The following is a 22,891-nucleotide window of genomic DNA, read 5'->3' as shown; positions in this document are numbered from 1 at the left end:
TAGGATTGTCGTGGCCCTTAGTCTGCAGAAGTCAATGTCCTCATTCACCATGCAAGCCTGTCTGCATTTGTACCACTTACTGTATGTATACACTAAACAGTTCAACTGTGTCCACCCCTCCCCTCCCTTGTCCTCTCCTGATGTGACCTCAGTGGGGACAGAGAAAGTTCCCTGTCTTTTCCCGCTGGACCTTTGGCATCAGTGAACAGACTAATCAATGCAACAGCAACACCATTAAATAACTCTACATCCAGTCGGAGAGTACTCACTGAACACAGAGAGCTAATTTTGGAGGCATGCTGCATTCAAACAGTCACCTGCTGTCGTCAGTCACTGAGCTGCCCACTCTGGTGCTGAAGGGACGGTGGACGCAGACAGTCTGTTGGAGGAGCACTCTGTGTCCGGGTAGAATGTCGGGGAGCAACCAGCTACAGGACCTAGTGCTCATTAAAGAACTAGAGCTCATCTTGGATTCCTGCACACTGGAGCTCACACCAGTGGATGAAGTCTGGCCCAACCTGTACATAGGAAATGTGTGAGTGTCTTGTGTTTGTATATTGCAGTGACCTCCATGAGCGCTGCAAGAGATACATTGATCAGTTTTATTAGCTTGTTAAAGTATTGAACCCGTGTAACTGCATCTTGCCTTCCCTTTGTTCGTCTCTTTTCTGTGTTTTCCAGGGCTGTGGCACAGAGTAGAAAGAAATTACATAATCTTGGCATCACTCATGTCCTGAACGCAGCACACTCCAAGCAGGGCAGCATCGGTGACCAGAGTTTTTATGGGAACACCAGCGTTTACTTTGGCATCCCAGCAGAGGATTCTGACCACTTTGACCTCAGTCAGTACTTCAAACCTGCAGCTGACTTCATACATAAAGCCCTGAAGAGCGAAGATGGTACAGTACATGAATGTGACACCCGTTGTCCCATCAAACCTTTATATTTTAGCTGTCTCACATTTTCTCTATTTCCTTTCTCGTTCTCCATCCTGCTCTACAGGAAAAGTGCTGGTCCATTGCATCATGGGCGTGAGTCGATCGGCCACTTTGGTCCTGGCTTTCTTCATGTTGCGACAGCGTCTTTCTCTGAGAGACGCTCTGAGGCATGTCGTCCAAAAACGAGCCATTTATCCCAACCGGAACTTCCTGTCTCTCCTCCTCAAGCTGGATGAACAGCTGACACTCAAACGGAGGTTGTGTCCTCTTCTCTGACATTCTTCTCTGTATTTTTTCACCTCCTCTAAACTCCGTCATCACATTAGATCTCTCTTTCTTTCCATGTGTTACACTCCACTCTAATCAGTGTGGACAATTTATATAAATAATGTGTATGATGTAGTAGAGGTGTGAGTTTGACGGTGGTGAACATTTAAAGTCCATCTTTTTATTTCTACGGCTCTAAAGTCTACTTTTCATGTACAAGTTTAACTTCTGGCAATGGTCATGTGTTGTGTGAAATATTGTAAATATCTAATTGTCATATTTCGCTGAGGTTTGTTTTTCATATTAAAAATGTATTTAACTATAACCTGTCAATGTTGTCAGGCATGTGCACAAGCTTTTTAAATGCAGCTTTATGACTTGTGAATAACCATTAAAGACATTTTATGATATCTTTTTGAAATATTTTGACTGGATAGCTATAAAATTGAGAGTGGTAAACCATATTTTTAAACATGTATTTTAAACATGTATGCACATTACACATTTTTGACAAAACATAACTTTGAACAGTTTGCCTAATAAGGCACCATGTCATTCTTCAATAATCCCTTAGACCAGATTTTGTTTTTTGTTTCAGCCAAATCATTTTGCATTAACAAAGACATGTCTTCTCTGGTAGCAAACATTTTAAATTATTTTCATTTAACCAAGATCTTATTATCTATTGGCATTAGACTGATATTGTGCCATTTTTAAAATTACATTTTCACAAAAGACTTCTTTGGTTAGGTGAATAATCTCAACTTTTCAATGTGGACTCATTACAACCGAGGGGGCATATGAATACAGTAACTAAACATTGGATATATTTTAAACTAATGATAAAACATAGTGGGAACCAATATTCCTATACATGTATAACTCCATTGATTGAGTTTTCAATTAATTTAAACTCATAACAAAAGAAATGTGGCTTGAAGATTTCTTTTAACCTGTAACTGACATCATGTTAACTGTCACTCTTGTTCTTTACAGTCATCTAAAGGAGCAAAGAGAGTGCTGTACTTACACTTTCTTATCCTTTATACCTTGTTACAAAATGCAATGAGCATATCCTACATTTTTGATTCATGGTAAATAATTCAGTATGATGTAAACACAAACAAATGCAGCCAAAAAGTTAACACGTCACTGGTGAATGTTACTCACAGCCTCGATCATATTTCTTAAAGGAGCAGAGCGTTACTCTGCAACATAGAGACCCTTTTAGCACAGAGTGTATTACACAACAGTCTGTGGCCATGGAAAGTAATGGCAAGTGAGCCAATGTTAAAGTTCAAAGGATAATACCACATTGTTCATAGGAATGAAGCTACAGGCATGTAGTCAAAATGGATCAAATGTATTTCAAAGTGCTTGAACTGCTGATAGATACTGTACATTCTGCAGGATGTTTTGTCACTAATAAGTGTATGATTACAGAGTTATTAAAAGAAACAGTCATATATGGGTGTAAGTCTTTACAGAGAAATAAGAGCAAGCACTGTAGGAGAAGAGTTTGTTTTAAAGTGAGGTAAGTTCATTCACAGAAGAAACAGGTTAGTGTGTGTTTGTTTGCTCAGTCTGTGATTGTGAGGTAATTGTGAGAAGAATGTTGTTAAGAAAGGCAGCAGTGACAGGGGAACTTTGTAATTTAACAAAGTAAACGCCTTGTATGTGCTCTTTGTCTGTGTGTGTTTGCCAGTATGTCCCTCAGTGATCCACCGTACGAGCCTCCTTCTGTCTCAGAGCTGCAGGAGTTCCTGCTGGCAGACAGACGACCTACAGGACATGTCAATCAAGTCTGGCCTAACCTTTACATAGGAAACGAGTAGGTTTACACACAATGCACACACACACGTCTACATAAACATCCTACATTTATACAGAAGTGAATGCATGATTGTGTTTCAGGGTGGCGGCTCGTGACAAGGACACTCTCCACAGTCTGGGCATAACTCACATTGTAAATGCTGCTCACCGACCCACCAACCCTGGCGCCGGCCCCTGTTTCTACGTCAACACTGGCCCACGTTTCTACAGAGACATGACAGTGGAGTATTATGGGGTGGAGGCTGATGATGCAATAGAATTCATCCTTAGTCCTTTCTTTTACCCGACAGCACGATACATCGGAGCTGCACTGGCCATAGGAGGCAAGTCAATCATCTGAGTGTGTGTGATTGGATTTACACTCAGTGGCCATTGTATTAGGTACAATCTAATGCAATCCAATACAACTCTTCTACCATAAAGTCTAATTTGATGATGCATATAATGTTTATTTTATTATTTCAGTCCTTAGTGATGATGTTGTACTAGACTGTTTAATACTGAGAGGTGTTTCTAATACTTTGCCCCCCTCATGAAAAAAAGAAGAAGCACCTCTTAATATAATGAAGTCCAATACAACACCACCTTTCACTATGTATATCTCAGTAATAGACATATCATTTAATTGACACATTTCCGACAATGTCAACACAAACTGAACATTATGAGCTTTGTGAAGATAGATGTAATGGCAGGTCTGTTGTATTGGATTGTACAGGTGTACCAAATAAAGTGCATATTTGGTTGCATATCTGGTGCTGAAGGTAACAGCAAATGTCCCTGTCCCAGGACGGGTGTTTGTCCACTGTCTGATGGGCGTGAGCCGCTCTGCAACATTGGTGCTTGCCTTCCTGATGATTGTTGAGGGCCTGAGGCTGCCGCAGGCGGTGGCTGCTGTCAGGCCGCACAGAGACATCTGTCCCAACCCAGGCTTCCTGCTGCAGCTCCGCAGCCTCGACATGGGCCTGGAGAGGGAGAGGAGGAGGCGTCGACAGGCCCAAACACTGTAAAGACACCCGCAGACACCCGCAGACACACACATCAACATATGCACACAGACACACACAAATATTTGTTGCTACAGAGGACAATCCTAGGAGGAGAACATAACATATCTGACAGAGATAAGGCAAATTCTTTGGACCAACAGGAAGCCAGTGGCACCTGTCAATCAAGTCTGGCCGAACCTGTACATTGGAGATGAGTGAGTAGAAAAATCACAACCAGCAGCTTAAAATGTTGTGAAAAGATATTAGAATGAATCAGGTTTCTTGTGGTGTGTGTCTGCAGGTCTGTGGCGTCAGGTAAAACCACACTCTCGTCTCCAGTGCTCTTAAGAAAAGTGTTTCAACAGCCCAAGCCAATTCATAATGTGAACTAGATTAGTTCCTGCTTTATTTGTGGGTATACTAACTTATAACCATATCACTTTATGTTGAATGTTATCTATTTAGAGCTTTCAGCTGCACAGATAATTGGTAATAAAGAGAGCCAACACCTCCTCTTCCACCTTTAGATAACTAATCTTTATTCTAAAGACATTAGAATTTTTATCATTTCTGCTCACTCATCTACCCATGTAATCCTTTCTTTTAATTTAAAAGCAGGAAAAGCGCAGGTGTAAATAATACAATTAATGGTGATTGAATTCCATTTAGCTGCTTCAGTTTCAAATTAATGTCACAGTTTTCTGAAGACACTTGAATAGAACAGAGCCATCTTTAACGTAATTAGTAACACCTGTGCTTTTCCTACTTTGACAATTCTGGTAAAACAAATTATTTCGTCAAAGTGTATATACAGTACTTATCCATGTATCTTCCAGGAAAGGTGTTTGTGCACTGTGCCATGGGTGTCAGCCGCTCTGGTCATCTGATCTGCCATGGCCTGTCTTCAGCGGAGGCCATCATCGCTGTGCGTCTGAACCGGGACATTGGACCCAACTCTGGATTTCTGGCGCAGCTGGAGCTGAGCGTCAGTTTGCAGAGCCGACAGATCACAGAGGAGCGCGCTGACACATCATGACAGAGCATGCCCTTTCACCTTTGTCAGGCCCCTGTTTTGTTTGTATCCACATTTTCTATAATAACAACATACAATCTGACACACAGAAATGTCACCTGTGTGTGTCATCTGTTACAAGAAGTCTCAGTCTCATATATTATCTCTAACCCACGTTCAACAATCAGTAGAATATAACAACTTAATGCTTCAAGTTTTATGTCTCCAGAAATAACTCTCCCCACACCTGTTCACACATAAGTGACATTCTTATGTTGACAATAAAGCAACATGCTACTTCTAGTTTTGATCTGGCATTGTTTCATTGTTGAGGACTCAGATCCCATTATGAAGGCTGTGAGAAAGGGTCTCTGGGTATGTGTGTGTCACGTTGTTGAGGTCAGGTGTTGCAGCCCAACTGCCTAAAAATATCATCTTAACCACAGAGCCCGAGAGAGCAGTTACCATTCCAGATCTGGATTTCAGCCTTCAGGCGTACTGCAAAGGGAGGTCTCTGTTGATACACACACACACACACACACACACACACACACACACACACACACACACACACACACACACACACACACACACACACACACACACACACACACACACACACACACACACACACACACACACGCCAATACTGAGAAAAAGTTGAGGTGCTGGTCTGCGATCCTGCTCAGGAACGGATTAAAAGCTTTAAACAGTTATAAGAAAGAGGTAAGTCATTGTTTTTTAAGATAGTACTTTATTATGACAATCAGCCTGTAGAGTAGGAAAAAATTTAACAAGCCATCAGTGTATTTTAAACAGATAATATCGTGAGTAGATCACATCCATGAAGTGACCACAACCAGTAATTAGTTCAGGGGGCATCACAACACTGTTCTCAATCTGAGAACATTATGTGTCAAAGGTTTGATAGAAAAAGGAGCATGAATGTTAGCACATACAACAGAAGTGTACTGTAGATTGGAACTAAGAATGTGGAGGATCTAAATATCTTTGCAAATGGGCATGGAAAAAAAGTTCAAAGTTAATACATTAATAATCTAGTATAATCAAGTATTGCCTTAAGAGGACATTTTAGAGGGCTTTAATTTTCATATAACAATGTGCAGACATTTTTTTTCTTTTAGTTTTTGATTACGTTCAGGGATGTGTGTATGTTTTCTTGGCAGCAGAGGTGAGCTATGTCCTCCTGTGTGGTGAAGTCCAGAAGCAGGAACCCATACACAGCGGTGCAGGTAGACCCAGACAGTGACTACATCACACCGGGGACATTAGACCTGGAGCAGCTGTTCTGGACCGGCACCGGGGCTCAGTATGCACATGTCAACCAGGTCTGGCCCAGTGTCTACATCGGGGACGAGTGAGTAAATGCACAAAGAGGTGGTTTTATGGTTCTAATGACAGCTTCATACTGAGTCTGTGTGTAACATGAAAACAGGAAAACGGCTCTGGAGCTGCCTGGCCTGAGGGATCTGGGTATCACACATGTCCTTAATTCAGCAGAGGGAAAGTGGAATAATGTGCTGACTGGTGCTGATTACTACACTGACGTGGGCATCCAGTACTACGGTGTAGAAGCTGATGACAAACCCACCTTCAACATCTCCCAATACTTCTGCCCTGCAACCCAGTTCATCCACGAAGCCCTCAGTCACCCACAGAGTAAGTCCCGGGGGAAATAACAACTTTGAACTGAGATAATTCTCTGAAGAGGCTTGTATGCTTCACTATGTTTCTAATGATTCCATCTATCTTCACTTCATTTGGTTCTAGACAAGGTGCTGGTGCACTGTGTGATGGGTCGGAGCAGGTCAGCGACTCTGGTCTTGGCATACCTGATGATGAAACACAGCTTAACTGTGGTGGATGCTGTTGAGCATGTGCGACAGCGCCGCTGCATCCTGCCCAATCACGGCTTCCTAAAACAGCTCAGAGCCCTGGACATCACGTTACAAGAGGAGAGGCTTAAACAAAAAAGAGAGATGAAACACCAGTAATGTACAATAGACAATACGCCTGTGTTTACTACTTCAATTTTTCTTTTGAATCTATCTTAGGTATACAAAAATGTTCTTTAACTGTTGTATCATTAAACTCGGTTTTGTTTTTCACAACTGCGTCATGTAAGAGTTCAAATGTCAAATTGAAGAATGGGGTGTCCTCAGGGCTTAGGGATGTTTTAAAGCAAGAGCGATTTTGTGTATGTGTGTCTACTGTAAGTGTATGACCAGATTTCAATGAGTGACACAGAGTAGGTCCTGGCACTTCCAGATCTACTGTAGGACATGAGGGGCGAGAGCTAAGAAGCCTAAAATTCATTCACAAATGTTGACTTGAAGCAAATTGTTGTACATACTGTAGATCTCTTACTAAGAATTGTCTTTGATAAAAAATTAAAAAATTTTTAAAGATAATTTTTTGGGGCATTTTTAGGCCTTTATTTCCACAGGACAGAAGACACAAAAGGGGAGAGAGAGGGGGAATGACATGCAGCAAAGGGCCGCAGGTCGGAATCTAACACCCGGCTGCTACGTCAAGGAGTAAACCTCTATATGTGCGCCTGCTCTACCAACTGAGCTAACCCGGCCATGATTAAAAATAATTTCTTAGGATTTAAAATAGAAAAAAATAATAAAAATAAACAAAAAGATCATAGCTCTAAGTTTTATTTGTGATTTTTTTGTGAGATAGGCAACTTGAGTGCAGTTTAGACCAGGAATTGTCAAATAAGGCTTTTTGGTGATTTTAACAGCCTAAAATGAACCATCTATTCAACAGAGAGAGGCAACACAAACAGATAGTTTCAAAACACTTGGGAGTATTCAGATAACTTACATTTTGCTCACCATGACATTTTTAGAGCGCATCTATATTAAGGATAATTGTATTCAAGTATTTAGTGTTGCACAGACCACAAACTCAGGTTAATACAAGTGGTTTGAAATGCTAGGCCCCATATCACAAGTCTGGCCTGAACCTTAATTTAGCTTAGGTTTTTGATTTGTTTCCCCAATTTCTTTTGTATCTCCCATTTGCCAGTTGTACCAATTGTCACCTGACAAAAATATCAAAATCTGATGTTGAAAATGTACATTTCAATTACATTTCCATCTGATTTAGCAAAGCAGACAGTGCTAAAGTTGGGTTACATGTTGATACTGCAAGAGATCAACATACACTGAATGAACATTTAAAAAAAATAAACAGGAGGAAAAGTCAGATTTCATACCCACTGACCATTCAAACATAATATCTTTCTACCTAGGAATAAAAAGGCACTCGTTACTAAAAGCACCTGCCCAAAAAACAGCGTGAGGAAAAACAAACTTCCACAATGTTGATGTTGAAGGTAACTTGTGAATATAATTGACACAGTAAAGCAGTCATCACAGGACTAAGTGGGCAGAGGCTTTGACACATTTAAAAATTGTGCACTTCAGAAAAAAACATTTGGTTTCATAACTGGCCAGTTAAATTTAATCTACACAAATAAAAATGAATAAATCAGGAATAATTAATCTTTAAAAAAGTCTAAAACAAACCACTACTGCACATTTCAATGCAGTATCCAAATCTTCCATTGACAATTATAATTTATGCATTAGTCCTTTGTTTTTGTATAATGTGTCCTCCCATTGTAAAATTAGCTTGATTCTGTCTCCAAGGGGAAGAAACAACAGACTCTAGAGACGTCAGCACGAGAGCTTGCAGCAGTCTGATGGGCATCAGTGCAGCCAGACGTTGGCAGTGTCAGAGCCAAAAAACATTTAGAAACATAAACAACTGTCCATGAAAAGAGACTTCCCATTTAGATCCTTTGTGTAAAGCAACATTATCACTTCCTGGGATGTTATCACAATTCCTTTATGGTCATCTATGTACAGGTATATATATAGCCAAATCTCCATTGGCTCTTGGCTGTATGATCCTCTCGGGGTCCCAAGTGGAGAATAGAGACAGGCACACATGTCAGGGGGACACCCACCTAACAATTGGAAGGAAATTATCTGCGGATGAATTGAAAAATAACATGGACGGGTGGCTGATTACAAAGCAATGTGGCTATGAGAATTGAGGGTAGTATTTGTAGCAAACAGTGGAAATTATGGGTCGCAGTCGTGTATGGCAGGTTGTATGGAGTATGAGGTTTCAGGCTGAAGGACAATTTGTCTGGGAATCCTCAGTTGAAGTCAGGTTTTTCTGGGAAGGTGCAACCTGCTCGTCTGATGATGACGTTGGCAGCGTAGTGTGCTGCCTTCACACACTGATCCAGTGGTTTCTCCTGGACCAGCTCAGACAGGAAACCTGCAACACAAAGGAAAACAACTTGAACAGAAACCCACAGAAAACAGAGGAAAGACAAAAAGCAACCTGGAAATATATCAAATGAAAACAGAGGACACTCTTACCTCCTACGAAGGCATCACCTGCACCATTTGTATCAACAATATCCTCGGGGTCAATCTTCAGTACAGGGAATGTCTCGATCTTGTCACCTGAACAGACACGTGAAGGAAATGTTACGTCTGCAGTATACTTCTAAGAGCGGTTTAGAGAATGAGAGAAATATAAGGAAAAATAATCTCTTATTTTTTTTTTTTTTTTTTTTTGTTTTGAAAGCTCTGATTTTTTTTTAAATTTGCAATTTCCTTAATGTCCTTGGTCTACATACAAAATAAACATTAACACAACCAGCTGATACATGAAATACATGAAACAAAATACAGCACTAATCATTTGCAAATACTAAAAGAGACAGTGAGTGTGAGTACACTCACCTCGAAGTCTTGCGCTTCAGCGAATGCAACTGCCTCCTGAAGAATAAAAATAAGATTGTTTTAGAGATAAATATGAGACAACCATCTGGTGGACACAAAGCACTCCACAAGCACATGCAGCTAGAGCTGGGCAATATATCGATATTATATCGATATCGTGAAATGAGACTAGATATCGTAATATGACATAAGTGTTGTCTTTTCCTGGTTTTAAAGGCTGCATAACAGTAAAGTGATGTCATTTTCTGAACTTACCAGACTGTTGTAACTGTTCTATTATTTGCCTTTACCCACTTAGTCATTATATCCACATTACTCAGTCCTTCCAGAAAAATGCAGAGTTTTTTTGTGATTGTTGCGGGCAAAAATCCTTGATTATGCGGCACGTTTTCTTAAAAAATGCAATGTAATATGCGGGATATTTATGCAATTTTATGTGATGAAATTGCGGGAACTTGGTGGTTTCCCCAACACCCTGCTTTTCGATGATGTTCAGGTCGCGTAATTATGTCACTTCATAACGTTCCCTTGGTAACAGGGGAAAATGGCTGCTCGTGTGAAGTAAATGCAAAATTTTTCTACTTTCTGCTAAGATATATATGTGACTTTTTTGCAACGAAAATGCGGGGATTATGAAATCATGCAAGCCCTGCATATTTTGCGCGGAAATCGGCAATTTTTGCGGCGAAAGTGCGGCGTATTTGAAAAAATGCGGCCCCTGCATCAATATGCGGACTTTAGCTGATTATGCATTGAATTATGCGATCGCATAATCACATTTTTCTGGAGGGACTGATTGCTGATGATTATTTATCCAAAATCTCATTGTGTAAATATTTTGTGAAAGCACCAATAGTCAACACTACAATATTGTTGCGGTATCGATAGAGGTATCTGGTAAAATATATCGTGATATTTGATTTTCTCCATATTGCCCAACCCTACATGCAGTCATCTGAAGAATGTACTGTGAAAGTCTGGCTTACGGTCTCATTGCCGAACAACACATCAACGTAGGGCATAACCTCCATGAGGTTATCCTTGAAGAACTGGCAGATGAAGGGCGCAGAGAGGTTCAGGCAAAACATCTTGTTGTTTTCAGACGCATTCTTCGCCACTTTCAGGATGGACTCCAAAGAGACGGTCAGGAAGAAACCCTGGAAGCAAACAGTGACATTGGGTCAAGACGGATCGGATTTCCATATCTTGATGGGTTCAAATGAATCACATGAGGTAAGGTCTTGACTGCACCAGTACGTCCGGAAATTCTCTTCTGGTTCCTCTCGTGGTTACCCCCGAGTACAAAGGGAACGTGACTGTACATCAATCTACCTAAATATTAGAAGTAAATGGCACAACACACCATATATTAGTTTGGTAACTACTACTTACAGCAATATAGTAGACTTTAGCTTTTTCCACCAGCTTCCAGTTTTCTTCCAGGTCTAGATGCTTGTCCTTCTTATAACAGTTAGCAGCAGCTAGGTTAGCTACCAGAGACCTGAGAGGAGGAAGTAAAAAAAAACAGATGAAGAGTTATAGACAGATGAGATTATAATGAATCAACATGTGCCTATTATTATTATTATTATTATTATTATTATTATTATTATCCACCTGTTATCTCCAGTGATGCAAGCAGCACATGTCCCTGTGGGCTCTTCATCTTGCTCGTAGTAACGGGCATCGATGTGGGCCTCCTCAGACTTCTGCTTCAGGATCCTTCCAAACTTGTCTTTGCCAATGCAGCCAAAGAACGTGCCCACATTATGGGGTTCTTGGATCATCCACTACAGTCACAACAGCTCTGATCAGCAGCAGTCAATTAACTCTACTCACTGTGGCCAACATTTACAGTAAGAATTCACAGATCACTGATGTAGTGACAGAACAGGAAGTTAGTGAGTTTGTGTGTGACTGACTGACCTGAGCAATCTTTATAGAGTTCTGTGTGGCTCCTCCAGCGTGGTACTCAACTTTGAACTTCTTCACTATCTCCTCAAATCTACACACAGAGACAAACACGTTATTCCCATAATTCATATTTCCAAGAGAAGATTCAATTAGGTTTCATGAAGTTTGTTTAATTCTTGTTCACCTCAATAGCTTTCTTTGTGGTGCTGGCTAAGTGATTCAAACCTCACCACACAAAGTATAAATTATTTCACCTCATTGTTTTTATACCGCTCATGGAAACAGACACATTTTATAATCTACCCATAAATTATTTGCTGTATTACATTACACAACAGTGATCAGAAAGGAGCTGGATAAAGACAAAAATCGTATTAATGGCTTCCCTATTAACCGAGCCTCCACTCACTGAACTCCTGACATTACTGACTCGAAAGTTGGGAATCATGAGTACAAATCTTCCCTTACATAAAGTATTCATATATGGAGATGTAACCGTCTTTAGTGGTTGCATTAAAGTTGCCTCTATCTTTTTAATTGAAACACCTGGCTTTAACAAATGCCATCCTCAACAACATGTACTGTATAGTGTAAATGTGAATATCTTGCATAACAAGCACTATGGCAAACGTAAAATAGATATGACTAGAAAACTACCTGTTTTCATAATTATAACTGTGGAGAGTCAAAAATACAGTCATCAGTTTAATCCTCTCTCACACAGTCCGTTACAAACGCCTTTCTTATCTCCTGCTGTTAAATGTTTGCTTTCTTGCTCAGAGGGACTGGGAGGTGAAGTGTGCTGCTTTGCTATTGGCTCTCAGTCTCTCTGTGCTGGATCTGCTGCTCTGCCATTGGCTGTCTTTAACGATACGGAGGTCAATAGAGGTGGATTTCTGGTGTGTGCCTGTTTTCACTGGCCTGCTCTAGAACAGAGAGGACAAAACTCTGTATGAATTTAGACATATTCATTTTCTCCCTGTACAGACCACTACTGAATGAGAACTGTTGTAACTTGCAATATAGGAGATACGAACAGTGCTTTGTGTTTGTCCTCTGCCAGGATCTGGTCATTGGGTTTCAGAGTGTACCTGCAAATAATTAAAATGAGAAAAAAAAAAAAAGAGGCATTAGTTTCTCAAAGTCATCGGAAACATATACTACATCAAACCCTTCCGTTTTACCCATCTAACAAACTTCACAATTGTGTCGAAGGAAAAAAAATACACAACAAGCATCTTGATTATGTGGATAAGCATTGCAGAAACAATAGTGGTGCTGCCAAATGGGTTGTTTCCTCCAATGGAAAATGTAATGAATTAAATAATTTAGTCATAGATAGAGGCTTTGAGAAACTCTGTGCAATTTCATTTTGTTACTACCTATCACCACCACTCAGTCCAAATCAATATGTTGGTCAATAAAGTGAAACCGAGTCTAGTTTCCTCGAAACACAAAGGTAGGTTGGGGCTTAAAGGTGCAGCTTTAGCCCTGCTTTATTCTGTGTGACTGAATTAGAACTGTGGTTGGTTGGTTGGTTTAGCTCTAATCCTGGAGTTTACGCAAGGGGCTTGAGAGTGGACTCTGAGCTGGAACCCAAAGGAGCCCTTTGCCCTGGTCAACTAGTGTGACAGAGCTTGGACAGACCAGAAAACCGCTGCTTTCACTGATTTTTTTGTGCACTGCTTTTAAGACTTAGCCAATGTAATTTTCCTACATTGATAAACGATACAATTTTGAAAATGATGACAAAACAGGGAGAGGGATCTTATTGATTGTTTCACTTTGCTAGGACAGTACAATATGCATCACCTCACTGTTATGTCATGATACCCTGTCTCAGTTCAGGAGATATTAAAGGTATACATCTGTTGGGCATACAGCTCTGCAGATGCTGATCAGTCAGCTCGGCGGTTTCCTGTGCTCTGCTCTCTTGTATAATATTTATCGTGTATCTCCATTGATCAAATTACATCATTATGGTCAGCCTGTCAGTGGAGTGTCCTCACTGGCACAGAACGTCTATATTTCACTTGATCCAAGTGTGACTGTGCTTTATGGAGATTTTACATGGGCTACAAAATGGCTCCACGACAAGAGTTCATTCAACATTGTAATAAAAAAAAAGAATCCAGGTATCTTTTATTATTTATTTATTTGCCTTTAAAATTCTTGAGGAATCCAGGAACATAACAAGCACTTTCTTTAGGTCACAAAAATCTTATTCCATTGCTTTAACTTACTTGTCTAAGAAGTCTTTGTCCACTACAGCAGAGATGTCCAGTAAGGGGTTTCCCATCCCAAAGAGTGAATTAGGGCTGAAACATAAAGACGAAGCGTTAAAACTAAAAACCTCTACATGGCTTGGCCTGGACAGCATGGAACAGCACTACCTTCCTTTTTAACCTCTAAGTAACAGTAGTATTTATTTATTTTGTATAGTAACTCTAGCTTTATAGCTTTTTTGAAGAGCAAATAGCCCTCCTTTCAGCACAGTGTAGAAAGGAAAATTTTGCAAATCATGTTTGGTCACTCCACTGAATGAGATGGGTTTTAATTCCAGTGTTGACCATTTATTTGGAAAACCCACAGTTTTGTTTCCATGTGACTTTAATCACATGACTTAAATCTTCCACTTTCACAGACAGAGAAGCATAAATATCACAAGTCTGAGAGCGATAGTTTGGAAACATGCATGACTCAACAAACATTACAAAGGATATGGATGTGGTGGTGCGGCGGTGAAGACCCAGTCAGTCATGCATGTAACCATGTTATGACATTCACAGCAAGGCAACATCAGGGCAGCTGTAGGCCGCATGTGTCTCTGTGTTTGTACAGTCTGTTCTGTCGTGGGGCAACAACTGAACACAGAGCTTGAATATCATAGCAAATTATAGTCCTGTGATGCCAACAAAAAACATTTTAAAACAGCACAACAACACTTAACTTTGTGCCAACACATACACCGGAACTTACACATCAGTAACCACCAATCACCCAGTGGGTTAGTCTGCAACGTTTGCTTTTCTATAAAGAAATACTGAATGATCTAGTACTACTGCAAAAGCACCAAGAGATTGTGGTAGTATCATGTTAATGTGTGAACTCAGATCTGTCTTGGTGTAATCTTCACTCCTGAATGCTAGTCCTTGATGTGACCACAATTTTGTCAGTGTTTCTGGGAAAAACCCCAGATGGAGCAAGTCTCTGAACACCACCTCCACATGAACATGTGCTGGCATATGGTCCAACCTTTCTTTCTACATTCGCCTGACGACAAGATTGAATGAGGCAAAAAGAAGCAATGAGGAAGGATGTCTTCAAAAATAAAACAAAGAATAGGGAAACGTAATTAAGCACGTTTTTTTTGTTTTTTTTCCCCCACACTGGAAAACAGAAGATGCATGTATCCAGCTGACGCCACACCCTTGCTATCATTTCCTACAGCACATATGCCAATATGCAGTCAGAAGATTACTGGGCTTGTGCAGCCAATTACACTGAACCACAACCCATGTCTGCCTTTAGATCAATTATCTATGCCAACGTTGTCTTACCTTGCAGAAGACATTGTGTCCCTCTCTCTGTGTACCTGCTAGATCCTGACAGACTTGTTGAGCAACCTAAAACCGGCTCAGAAAGAGCTATGGATTTTAAAACTTCACAATTTCAGCTCAGTGTGCGGGCATATCGATTTTCCCCTGCAACCCCAGCTCCTCCTACTCGGGACTGACTGATTGGAGGCATCTCGAGGAGGAAGGGCCAGAACAGTCCGTCTGTCTGGTGATTGGCTTGTCTTGCAGACCCAGGCTCAATCCACTCACTTACTCTTTTGAAGCTAAATTACATCGTGAGAAGCGTGCTGATGATATTACAACAGCAGATTTCGGTTGAGTTGAATATGCGCAATTCGCCGAGTGATGCACCGTGCCAGTCAGCTTTATTAGGGGGGAGGAAACATCAAAACATTGCATTTCACCACCACGTGAATCCTTCGCAATTCATTGTTTTGGGAGCTGGTACAGGATGGCCCAGTAAGCTTTCACTGCAGTAATCATTGCTAAACCAAGCAGCGTAGCAAACCCTTGGCACTGAATGAACGGAGTGTCCAGATCAGTCCAAGTATTTCTTTCTGCAGCTTTTAAACATGCAGGGGCAGGTGGAGGCCATGTTAAACTTAGATTTAGATATTGGCACACTTGCTAGGACGTTTTTAGACAGCAGTCTACACGCTCCTGACCTAACGTTAACAATTGAAAGGCTAAACGACAAAGGACTTTACACCGGTCATTATTGATAACGACCGATCTCTTTTCTCCACCGTGGTGGTTCATGCAGACATTTAGTAGTCTAAAGAACCCCAATCTTTAAAACATCACTCACTTTTCATGCACGCATTCATAATGCTTACATTGTAAACTAAAGATTTGCGCACATTAGCGTTCAAACAACTCCGAGGAGAGTCGTGTCTCCTCGCACCGCAGAGAGGCAGTTTGTTAGCTAGCTTCTTTTTTTTTGGTCACCTTAGTTTGGCGGGAGTCTTTTTGCTCGGACACTCTATCTTCTCCTCCTCTGAAAGTTTTTGTTTCTTTGCTTTTGGTTCTTCAGAAGCCATGGCTGACAGCGAACGTTGCAATCACCTCAACCGGTGTGAAAAGGCGGCCGCGCTCGTGCTGCTAACGCAGTTAAAAGGACGTTTATTCTCCGGAGTAAAGCCTCGCAGGCAGACGTTGCCTCCCCAAGGCCGTGCGTGTGACGTCACGCCTTCACATAGCTCCACCAATCAAACGCCTTACATTTAGGTTTGGCTGGTGTGTTATGTGTTAACTTGCACAAAGTGTTTTACATCTCAAAAGTTCATACAGTATGCAATGCAATTAACATTAGTTCATTACAATACATCTGAGAAAATACAGATTAAAATGAATACTTTCAAGTAAAATGACTAAATAGTAAGTGAAAATAAAATGTTTATGAAAATAAAAGTAACATAACAAAAGATAAAGACAGCTGGCTTTTTTGGAAAAGAAAACCTCTAAACCTCACTGTACACACTATCCAGCACCATACAGCAGAAAGATAAAGTTAACTAGCTGGTAAGATTATGGTGGAGCATTTAGCTTGGGTAAAGACTAAAGAGACAAATATTTCCCACAGGAGATAGTGGAGACTAAACCCGATTTTTTGCTCTGCTTATATGGTTATAATTTTACTTTGTAAATTGTAGCACGTCTATCTGGTGGATCTCAATTTAAGATTTAAGTCAGTGCAGTACTGTTCCAGGAATTATTCGGTTTGGTTATCAAATCTAATCTTTTTGCATTTTTACATCTGAAACCTGACATGAAGGTACATTTTAAGTGCTCATTTTTAGTGTGAGGTCTGCTTTGGATGAAATTAAATTTAGCTGTTGGAAGAAGCCTTCAGAAATCCATAAATGTGTGGTATTCTGAGGACCTGCACCATGGATGTATGGATATATGTCAATGGTTGTATACCCTTATATACTGTCTATGTGTATACCTGCATAAACACCTGAAAGGCAACACTCAGGGCTACAAAATCCCAAGCGCTCACATACAGATCAGCTGCCCGCAAAGGTTGCCTGATTAAAAAGTCCGATACTTTGCTCTAAAACTATCGATCAGGTTGACATTAGAGTTGGTTTGTATTTACACCGTCTGAAATTTATTTCAATACTTTACTAATAGTATTTGGGCCTTATTCTTTTGATTTATAGATATGTACTCGTGACTACATTGTGTTTACGTGTGCATAGATCTGCAGGCGTCTCTTCAGCAACTCAGACAATTTCTGCCATACTGGCACCATATCCTTTGCAATATACCGGAGTTAGCAGGTAAACTTTAAACAATCTGTGAAACTTTGTATACATCATCCTCTTTTAAGAGGATTTATTTAATTTTTTTTTTTTTTTAAATATATATATCTTTTGTAACATTAACAAACAGATGGTAAAACATGTCCGAAGTTATCAATCAGTTTGCTAGCCAGCCGGTTAAGTTACCTGAGATTAAAGTTAGTTTGACAGAATGCCAGTAGATACATGTTGACAACAAGTGGCATTGCTTTACATTTAAGTTTGCATTATTTTGTTTTGGGCGCAATGAAATACTTGATAAGGAGTTTTATGGTTTTAAAACCTCTCTCTATCCGTCACTACAATAACCTCTTTGTTGCAGCTGAGATGATCCACAGTCTGTTCCTGATTAATCACTCGGGAGACCTCTTCCTGGAGAAACACTGGAAGAGTGTCATCAGCCGGAGTGTGTGTGATTACTTTTTCGAGGCGAAGGAGAAGGCAGTGGACCCGGAGAATGTGCCCCCTGTCCTGCAGACCCCACACCACTATCTCATCACCATATACAGGGACAAGCTCTTCTTCCTTTCTGTCATTCAGACTGAAGTCCCGCCACTGTTTGTCATTGAGTTCCTGCACAGAGTGGCAGACACAATTCAGGTGTGATTAAACTGTTCATTTTGATACATGCCAGCATTTATAACTCAGACATCTTTGGTTATGTTCAAACTTGTTTTCCTGTATAAACAGATTGCAGGATTTCCAGATGTAGTCTCCTAAAACACTTTTAAAACAGCACTTGATTTTTGGAGTGTGCTGTTGTCATACAGTATTTCTCATTAATGCAATCCACAAGGGAAATGGAGGAGCTATTTACAACCACAATTGATTATTTCACTGAAGTTAAAGTGGCCATCTAAAGTTACAGTTTGACATCTGTGGTTGCAACTGATGGAGAAATTCCCCGTTAGTACAACAGTAAAATATGTTGATTTCTTGTATACTCACTACAGAAATGTACTAAAACATGTATATATCGTACATACTGTAAACAATTAGTATGAGGTATGGAATTGGGACTCATGTTGGGTCTTAATGGGAAAAGACTAAGGGTGCTGCTTTTAAGGACAACTGACAAATCCAGTCAGAGTTTCTGCAACAAGCTATTTTTTTTTGCATTTGTCTTCTTGTCAACAGGACTACTTTGGAGAGTGCTCTGAAAGTGTAATCAAGGACAATGTGGTGACCGTGTATGAGCTGTTGGAGGAGATGCTGGACAACGGCTTTCCACTAGCAACAGAGTCCAACGTCCTCAAAGAGATGATCAGGCCTCCCACCATCCTGCGATCAGTTGTCAATACGCTCACAGGTAAACCGAGGTCACCCTGACTCAGTCTAAACTGTACCGCCTGCTTACTTCTCTAAAATATTTATGTGTACATTTTTGTATTTGCCGTTCATTTGTGTTTTCCAGGAGGTAGTAATGTTGGAGATACATTACCAACTGGTCAATTGTCCAATATCCCATGGAGGCGGGCTGGTGTTAAATACACTAATAATGAGGCATATTTTGACGTGATAGAGGAAATCGATGCCATTCTGGACAAATCAGGTAAAAATGAGCACCGATTTGATCGCCATAGATGAAGCGTAAATTTATGGCAGTGTCGTGGAAAATATCTGCAATCACTCAAGCACACATAAAATAATGCACAACAACAATGATGGATTGAAGGTTGAAGTTGTTATTATTATTGTATTAATAAGAGAGAGACAAACCTCGTCACGAAACCCAGGAGTGTTCTCTCCAAAGAGCCAGAAAATGCATTGTTTATACAAGACCCGATTGGCTTTAGAAGGCATCGGCTGATAGTCAAATGTGCAGCATCTGACTTCTCAATATAGAATGTAGCCTAGAGACAAGTAATCTCAACAAAGCAAATGATCTTCATCTGACTTGTTTTTCAGTCTTTAGAAATCAACGTGAATTCACATACATTTCTTTCTTTTTTTTTCTTTTTTTTTTTTTACATTTTCCAGATGAACAGAGTGAGCAGTCACAGAAATCAAAACTTCAATAAATGATTAAACAAAGTTTCATGAAAGTTTACCTTACCACAGCAGTTAGAAGTGTTTACTTTTTAGAATTAATGTATAAACGGTGTGGTTACTCTTTAAACTTGCATCCACTTCAATCTTTCTAATTCAGGTTCGACAGTATTTGCAGAGATCCAGGGTGTAATTGAAGCCTGTGTGAGGCTCACTGGGATGCCTGACCTGACTCTGTCCTTTATGGTGGGTTCATTTCCTCTCAGCTCTGTGTGTTTCTGTATGTGCTCTCATGGTCTGCTTGTGCGTCTGTCTGGGTGTAAAATTCACTCGCCGCCCTTGTTGTTTTTGATGACAGAATCCTCGTCTCCTCGATGATGTTAGTTTCCACCCATGTGTGCGGTTTAAGCGCTGGGAGTCTGAGCGCGTCCTCTCTTTCATCCCGCCAGATGGAAACTTCACACTCATGAACTATCATGTCAGCTCTCAAAAGTAAGCATAGGCACATCTGGGTGTCTTATTTGATATGGATTTTTTTCATCAGCCTTAGCCGATGACCGATACGGCTGCCGATTTTCTTGAGCCGATATTTGGAGCCGATACTGCTTTTGCTCCCTCAATTTACATAATAAAAATGTAAACCCTGCCACACTGGATTTGTTTTCAGAATCTGCTCTGCCACTTCTTTAAAAATAGTAAACAAAAACACCGATCGGTGTCACTTCTGCAATCATCTTACATTCATATCACCCAAATTATGTGTGCAATGTGCATCATATGGATGGGTGCACTGCATACGGTTAACTGTGCAAGGGTAAAAGGCTTTCATCAACATCTACAACACAGCCTTGATGATGCATTGCTTGCTGACATATTCTAAGACCGATCTAATCAGGTCATCACAAAATGTCCTTTGTCAACACATTTAAATAATTTAAGAAAACAATAAACCTGAAAAGTAGCCATTAAAATGAAGTGCTTGATTTGTAATTTAAGACTGCCATGGCTAGTGGGGGAGGTGCAGTGCATGGTCTGCATGTGAACTGCAGCGTCTCCAGCAACACAGAGCTGCCTGTGGACGCCTGTCTGTAAATAATGTCGGGGAAAAAAAACTAAAGGCGAATGCAGCAGCCGCGTATCGGCTGATGCCGATACACGTAAAAATGCAAATATCGGCCCGATATATTGGCCGGCCGATAAAATCGGTCTATCGCTAATCAAATATTTGTCGTATTATTTTCTTTGGGTTTCAGTGTGGAGGAGTGGATCGAAATTCTGGTTTAATTTCCGCAATAAGTATTCACTTGTTACGGTGTTCACTTATTAACATAATCTGGTTGCTGAATGCCTGCTGAACCTAACTGTTTATTGTCATCATGGTCAATTCCTTCTTTGTCCTTCCTCAGTCTCGTGGCCATTCCAGTGTACGTGAAGCAGAGCATCACTTTCTTTGAGATGGGACCTTGTGGTCGCCTGGACATCACAATCGGACCCAAACAGACCATGGGGAAGACGGTGGAGGCCTTGATGGTCACTATCCACATGCCTAAAGCTGTGCTCAGTGCCAACCTCACACCCACACAGGGAAACTACACCTACGACCTTGCTACCAAGGTAACCAACTGTTTACAAGGCTGTCCTCAGCAGTGATACAGTTAGTAGAATGTGGACCCCTTTATCCAATCCATGTCGAGCATACTGCTCAGTTTTTGTCGATCTCGTGCAATGCCATATTGCAAAGCTGCTTACATCTTACCTGCCTACCTCGTAAGTGCTAAATTGATAGCAAGAGTAACCATTTAAAAGCAGGACTTTTTTTAAGATATGCAAATGGCCTCAATATTTTTTTGTAGCTCTACAGTGTCGGACTCTATAACGAAGAAAATAAAACTCAAAACAAAGAGCATTTTGTTTTATTGTCCTTACTCGAAGCATGTTTGTGTTTTGATAGGTGTTGGTTTGGGACATTGGGAAACTGAATCCCCAGAAGCTTCCTAACTTAAGAGGCAGCCTGAGTCTGCAGGCAGGAGCCCCCAAACCTGAAGATAACCCATCACTCAACATTGACCTGAAGATTCAGCAGGTGGCCATATCAGGTAATCCATTCCTCGCTACAAGCTCTCTGAATCTTTTAACTTGGCCAAGTTTAAAGTGCATTTTCAGTCATTGCTCAATATGCTTCTTTCCCCTCTGTACAGGTCTTAAGGTCAGTCGGCTTGACATGTATGGAGAGAAATACAAGCCGTTTAAAGGGGTCAAATATCTGACTAAAGCAGGGAAATTCCAAGTGCGGACCTGAGTAATGACATGTCAGAGGACAATGGTTAACAATCCAATGTGCCAAATAGGGGGCAAGACAATCAACTCCAACATGTCTTACATATCCTCTGGCTCATTGTTATTAATGAAGAGTTATTTATTATGTCTTTGGCATTAAATATATATGACTGAATGGTATTTGTGGCCTGTAAAGGGAAGCCTTAATAATCAATGTGACCTTGTTGAAGTGCTTCTAGCTTCTATCTAGTTTAAATGTGCTGTATTGTATGGACCATTTCTCCTTTCTTTTTGGACTTTTTCAGTTTTCTTTTCTTTTCTTTTAACACCTTCTGAGTGTTGCCTGAGGGAAATATTTCTTTTTGAAAAGTGACACTCCCATTTTAACACAACTATACATACAATCTTGCATGTTGCCTAAAAGTAAGCAACCATGCCTTCGAAAACATTTTTACATAATATAAGGTAGCAAGTTTTATACTAAACACATATTTTCAAAAATATGTTAGTCTTTAGTGCAGGTATTTCTTACACACATTCATTCTTTAATGAGGCCTTTGGGTAGGTAAAGGTGCTTTGTATAGCACACTACAGCACAAATGCATGTTTTGGAGGCCTGAGTGGAAGTACATTCTTTTTCAAAATTTATCTTTACATCTAACGTACATTGTTTGACTTATGGAGAACTATCTGCAGGGCCTATACACAGTTGTGTAAAAAGGAACTCAAGGAAATCTACAAAATCCTCACATAATCTTGAATGCAACTACTTTACTCTGTGATTTGCACAATCAGTTGTCGACGTGAAAAATACTACTTAAAGCTCCTTAAGAAGTTGAATCTGTATTCCAGTGTCTAATATGTCTTATAAAAAGCTTTAAAAATATGTGTTCATTTGTGCTCTTTTAACCATGCTAGCAGTATGGCTAGTTTTGGTTTACTAAATAAATGAGCCTCAGCTTTACTGTGCATTTAGTGCTAATTAGCAAATG

At 40.3% G+C, this 22,891-nt stretch overlaps 5 protein-coding genes and 1 pseudogene across 7 annotated transcripts; 5 read left to right on the top strand and 1 right to left on the bottom strand.

Annotated features, from left to right (window-relative positions):
* Positions 1-10: 10 nt before the first annotated feature.
* LOC120548577 (dual specificity protein phosphatase 13-like) lies at positions 11-1,617 on the top strand. The gene is made up of 3 exons (XM_039784937.1): positions 11-535; positions 682-899; positions 1,003-1,617. Exons 1-3 carry the CDS (start codon positions 297-299, stop codon positions 1,212-1,214), a joined length of 669 nt encoding a protein of 222 aa, XP_039640871.1. The 5' UTR covers positions 11-296; the 3' UTR covers positions 1,215-1,617.
* A 1,085-nt stretch (positions 1,618-2,702) lies between these two features.
* On the top strand, positions 2,703-4,144 carry dusp13a (dual specificity phosphatase 13a). The gene is made up of 4 exons (XM_039783998.1): positions 2,703-2,739; positions 2,911-3,036; positions 3,120-3,361; positions 3,828-4,144. Exons 2-4 carry the CDS (start codon positions 2,912-2,914, stop codon positions 4,046-4,048), a joined length of 588 nt encoding a protein of 195 aa, XP_039639932.1. The 5' UTR covers positions 2,703-2,739; position 2,911; the 3' UTR covers positions 4,049-4,144.
* On the top strand, positions 4,136-5,063 carry LOC120548485 (dual specificity phosphatase 29-like; the record flags this gene model as incomplete). Its single annotated transcript, XM_039784760.1, has 3 exons — positions 4,136-4,242; positions 4,329-4,342; positions 4,786-5,063. Coding segments are annotated over 3 exons (399 nt in total), but the record flags the coding sequence as incomplete, so codon positions are not given.
* A 455-nt stretch (positions 5,064-5,518) lies between these two features.
* On the top strand, positions 5,519-7,539 carry LOC120548051 (dual specificity phosphatase 29). 2 transcript variants are annotated; one of them, XM_039783996.1, is made up of 4 exons: positions 5,519-5,765; positions 6,230-6,417; positions 6,496-6,719; positions 6,831-7,538. In XM_039783996.1, exons 2-4 carry the CDS (start codon positions 6,239-6,241, stop codon positions 7,052-7,054), a joined length of 627 nt encoding a protein of 208 aa, XP_039639930.1. In that variant the 5' UTR covers positions 5,519-5,765; positions 6,230-6,238; the 3' UTR covers positions 7,055-7,538. The 2 variants fall into 2 exon arrangements, with proteins under 2 accessions (XP_039639930.1, XP_039639931.1); XM_039783997.1 differs by lacking the exon at positions 5,519-5,765 and having other exon boundaries at positions 6,197-6,417; positions 6,831-7,539.
* Positions 7,540-7,707: 168 nt separating this feature from the next.
* LOC120548050 lies at positions 7,708-15,488 on the bottom strand (annotated as a pseudogene).
* Positions 15,489-17,295: 1,807 nt separating this feature from the next.
* Positions 17,296-22,785, top strand: ap3m1 (adaptor related protein complex 3 subunit mu 1). Of its 2 annotated transcripts, XM_039783954.1 has the most exons (10): positions 17,296-17,416; positions 17,532-17,612; positions 17,956-18,233; positions 18,771-18,942; positions 19,048-19,185; positions 19,783-19,868; positions 19,981-20,114; positions 21,029-21,236; positions 21,574-21,718; positions 21,821-22,785. In XM_039783954.1, the coding sequence occupies exons 3-10, from the start codon at positions 17,961-17,963 to the stop codon at positions 21,919-21,921; spliced, it is 1,257 nt and encodes a 418-aa protein (XP_039639888.1). In that variant the 5' UTR covers positions 17,296-17,416; positions 17,532-17,612; positions 17,956-17,960; the 3' UTR covers positions 21,922-22,785. The 2 variants fall into 2 exon arrangements, with proteins under 2 accessions (XP_039639888.1, XP_039639887.1); XM_039783953.1 differs by having other exon boundaries at positions 17,363-17,612.
* Positions 22,786-22,891: the final 106 nt, after the last annotated feature.

Source organism: Perca fluviatilis, chromosome 19 (genome assembly GCF_010015445.1).
Source record: "Perca fluviatilis chromosome 19, GENO_Pfluv_1.0, whole genome shotgun sequence".
NCBI lineage: Eukaryota > Metazoa > Chordata > Actinopteri > Perciformes > Percidae > Perca > Perca fluviatilis.
This window is presented reverse-complemented; position numbering and strand designations above follow the sequence as displayed.

Bases quoted from the DNA above. Each gene is read 5' to 3' on its own strand.
- LOC120548577 (XM_039784937.1), top strand. From the start codon at position 297: ATGCTGCATTCAAACAGTCACCTGCTGTCGTCAGTCACTGAGCTGCCC. The intron at 536-681 runs GTGAGTGTCTTG...TGTGTTTTCCAG, and splicing joins AACCTGTACATAGGAAATGT to GGCTGTGGCACAGAGTAGAA. The intron at 900-1,002 runs GTACAGTACATG...CCTGCTCTACAG, and splicing joins AGCCCTGAAGAGCGAAGATG to GAAAAGTGCTGGTCCATTGC.
- ap3m1 (XM_039783954.1), top strand. From the start codon at position 17,961: ATGATCCACAGTCTGTTCCTGATTAATCACTCGGGAGACCTCTTCCTG. The intron at 18,234-18,770 runs GTGTGATTAAAC...TCTTGTCAACAG, and splicing joins GAGTGGCAGACACAATTCAG to GACTACTTTGGAGAGTGCTC. The intron at 21,237-21,573 runs GTAACCAACTGT...GTGTTTTGATAG, and splicing joins CCTACGACCTTGCTACCAAG to GTGTTGGTTTGGGACATTGG.
- dusp13a (XM_039783998.1), top strand. From the start codon at position 2,912: ATGTCCCTCAGTGATCCACCGTACGAGCCTCCTTCTGTCTCAGAGCTG. The intron at 3,037-3,119 runs GTAGGTTTACAC...ATTGTGTTTCAG, and splicing joins AACCTTTACATAGGAAACGA to GGTGGCGGCTCGTGACAAGG. The intron at 3,362-3,827 runs GCAAGTCAATCA...TCCCTGTCCCAG, and splicing joins AGCTGCACTGGCCATAGGAG to GACGGGTGTTTGTCCACTGT.
- LOC120548051 (XM_039783997.1), top strand. From the start codon at position 6,239: ATGTCCTCCTGTGTGGTGAAGTCCAGAAGCAGGAACCCATACACAGCG. The intron at 6,418-6,495 runs GTGAGTAAATGC...ACATGAAAACAG, and splicing joins AGTGTCTACATCGGGGACGA to GAAAACGGCTCTGGAGCTGC. The intron at 6,720-6,830 runs GTAAGTCCCGGG...ATTTGGTTCTAG, and splicing joins AGCCCTCAGTCACCCACAGA to ACAAGGTGCTGGTGCACTGT.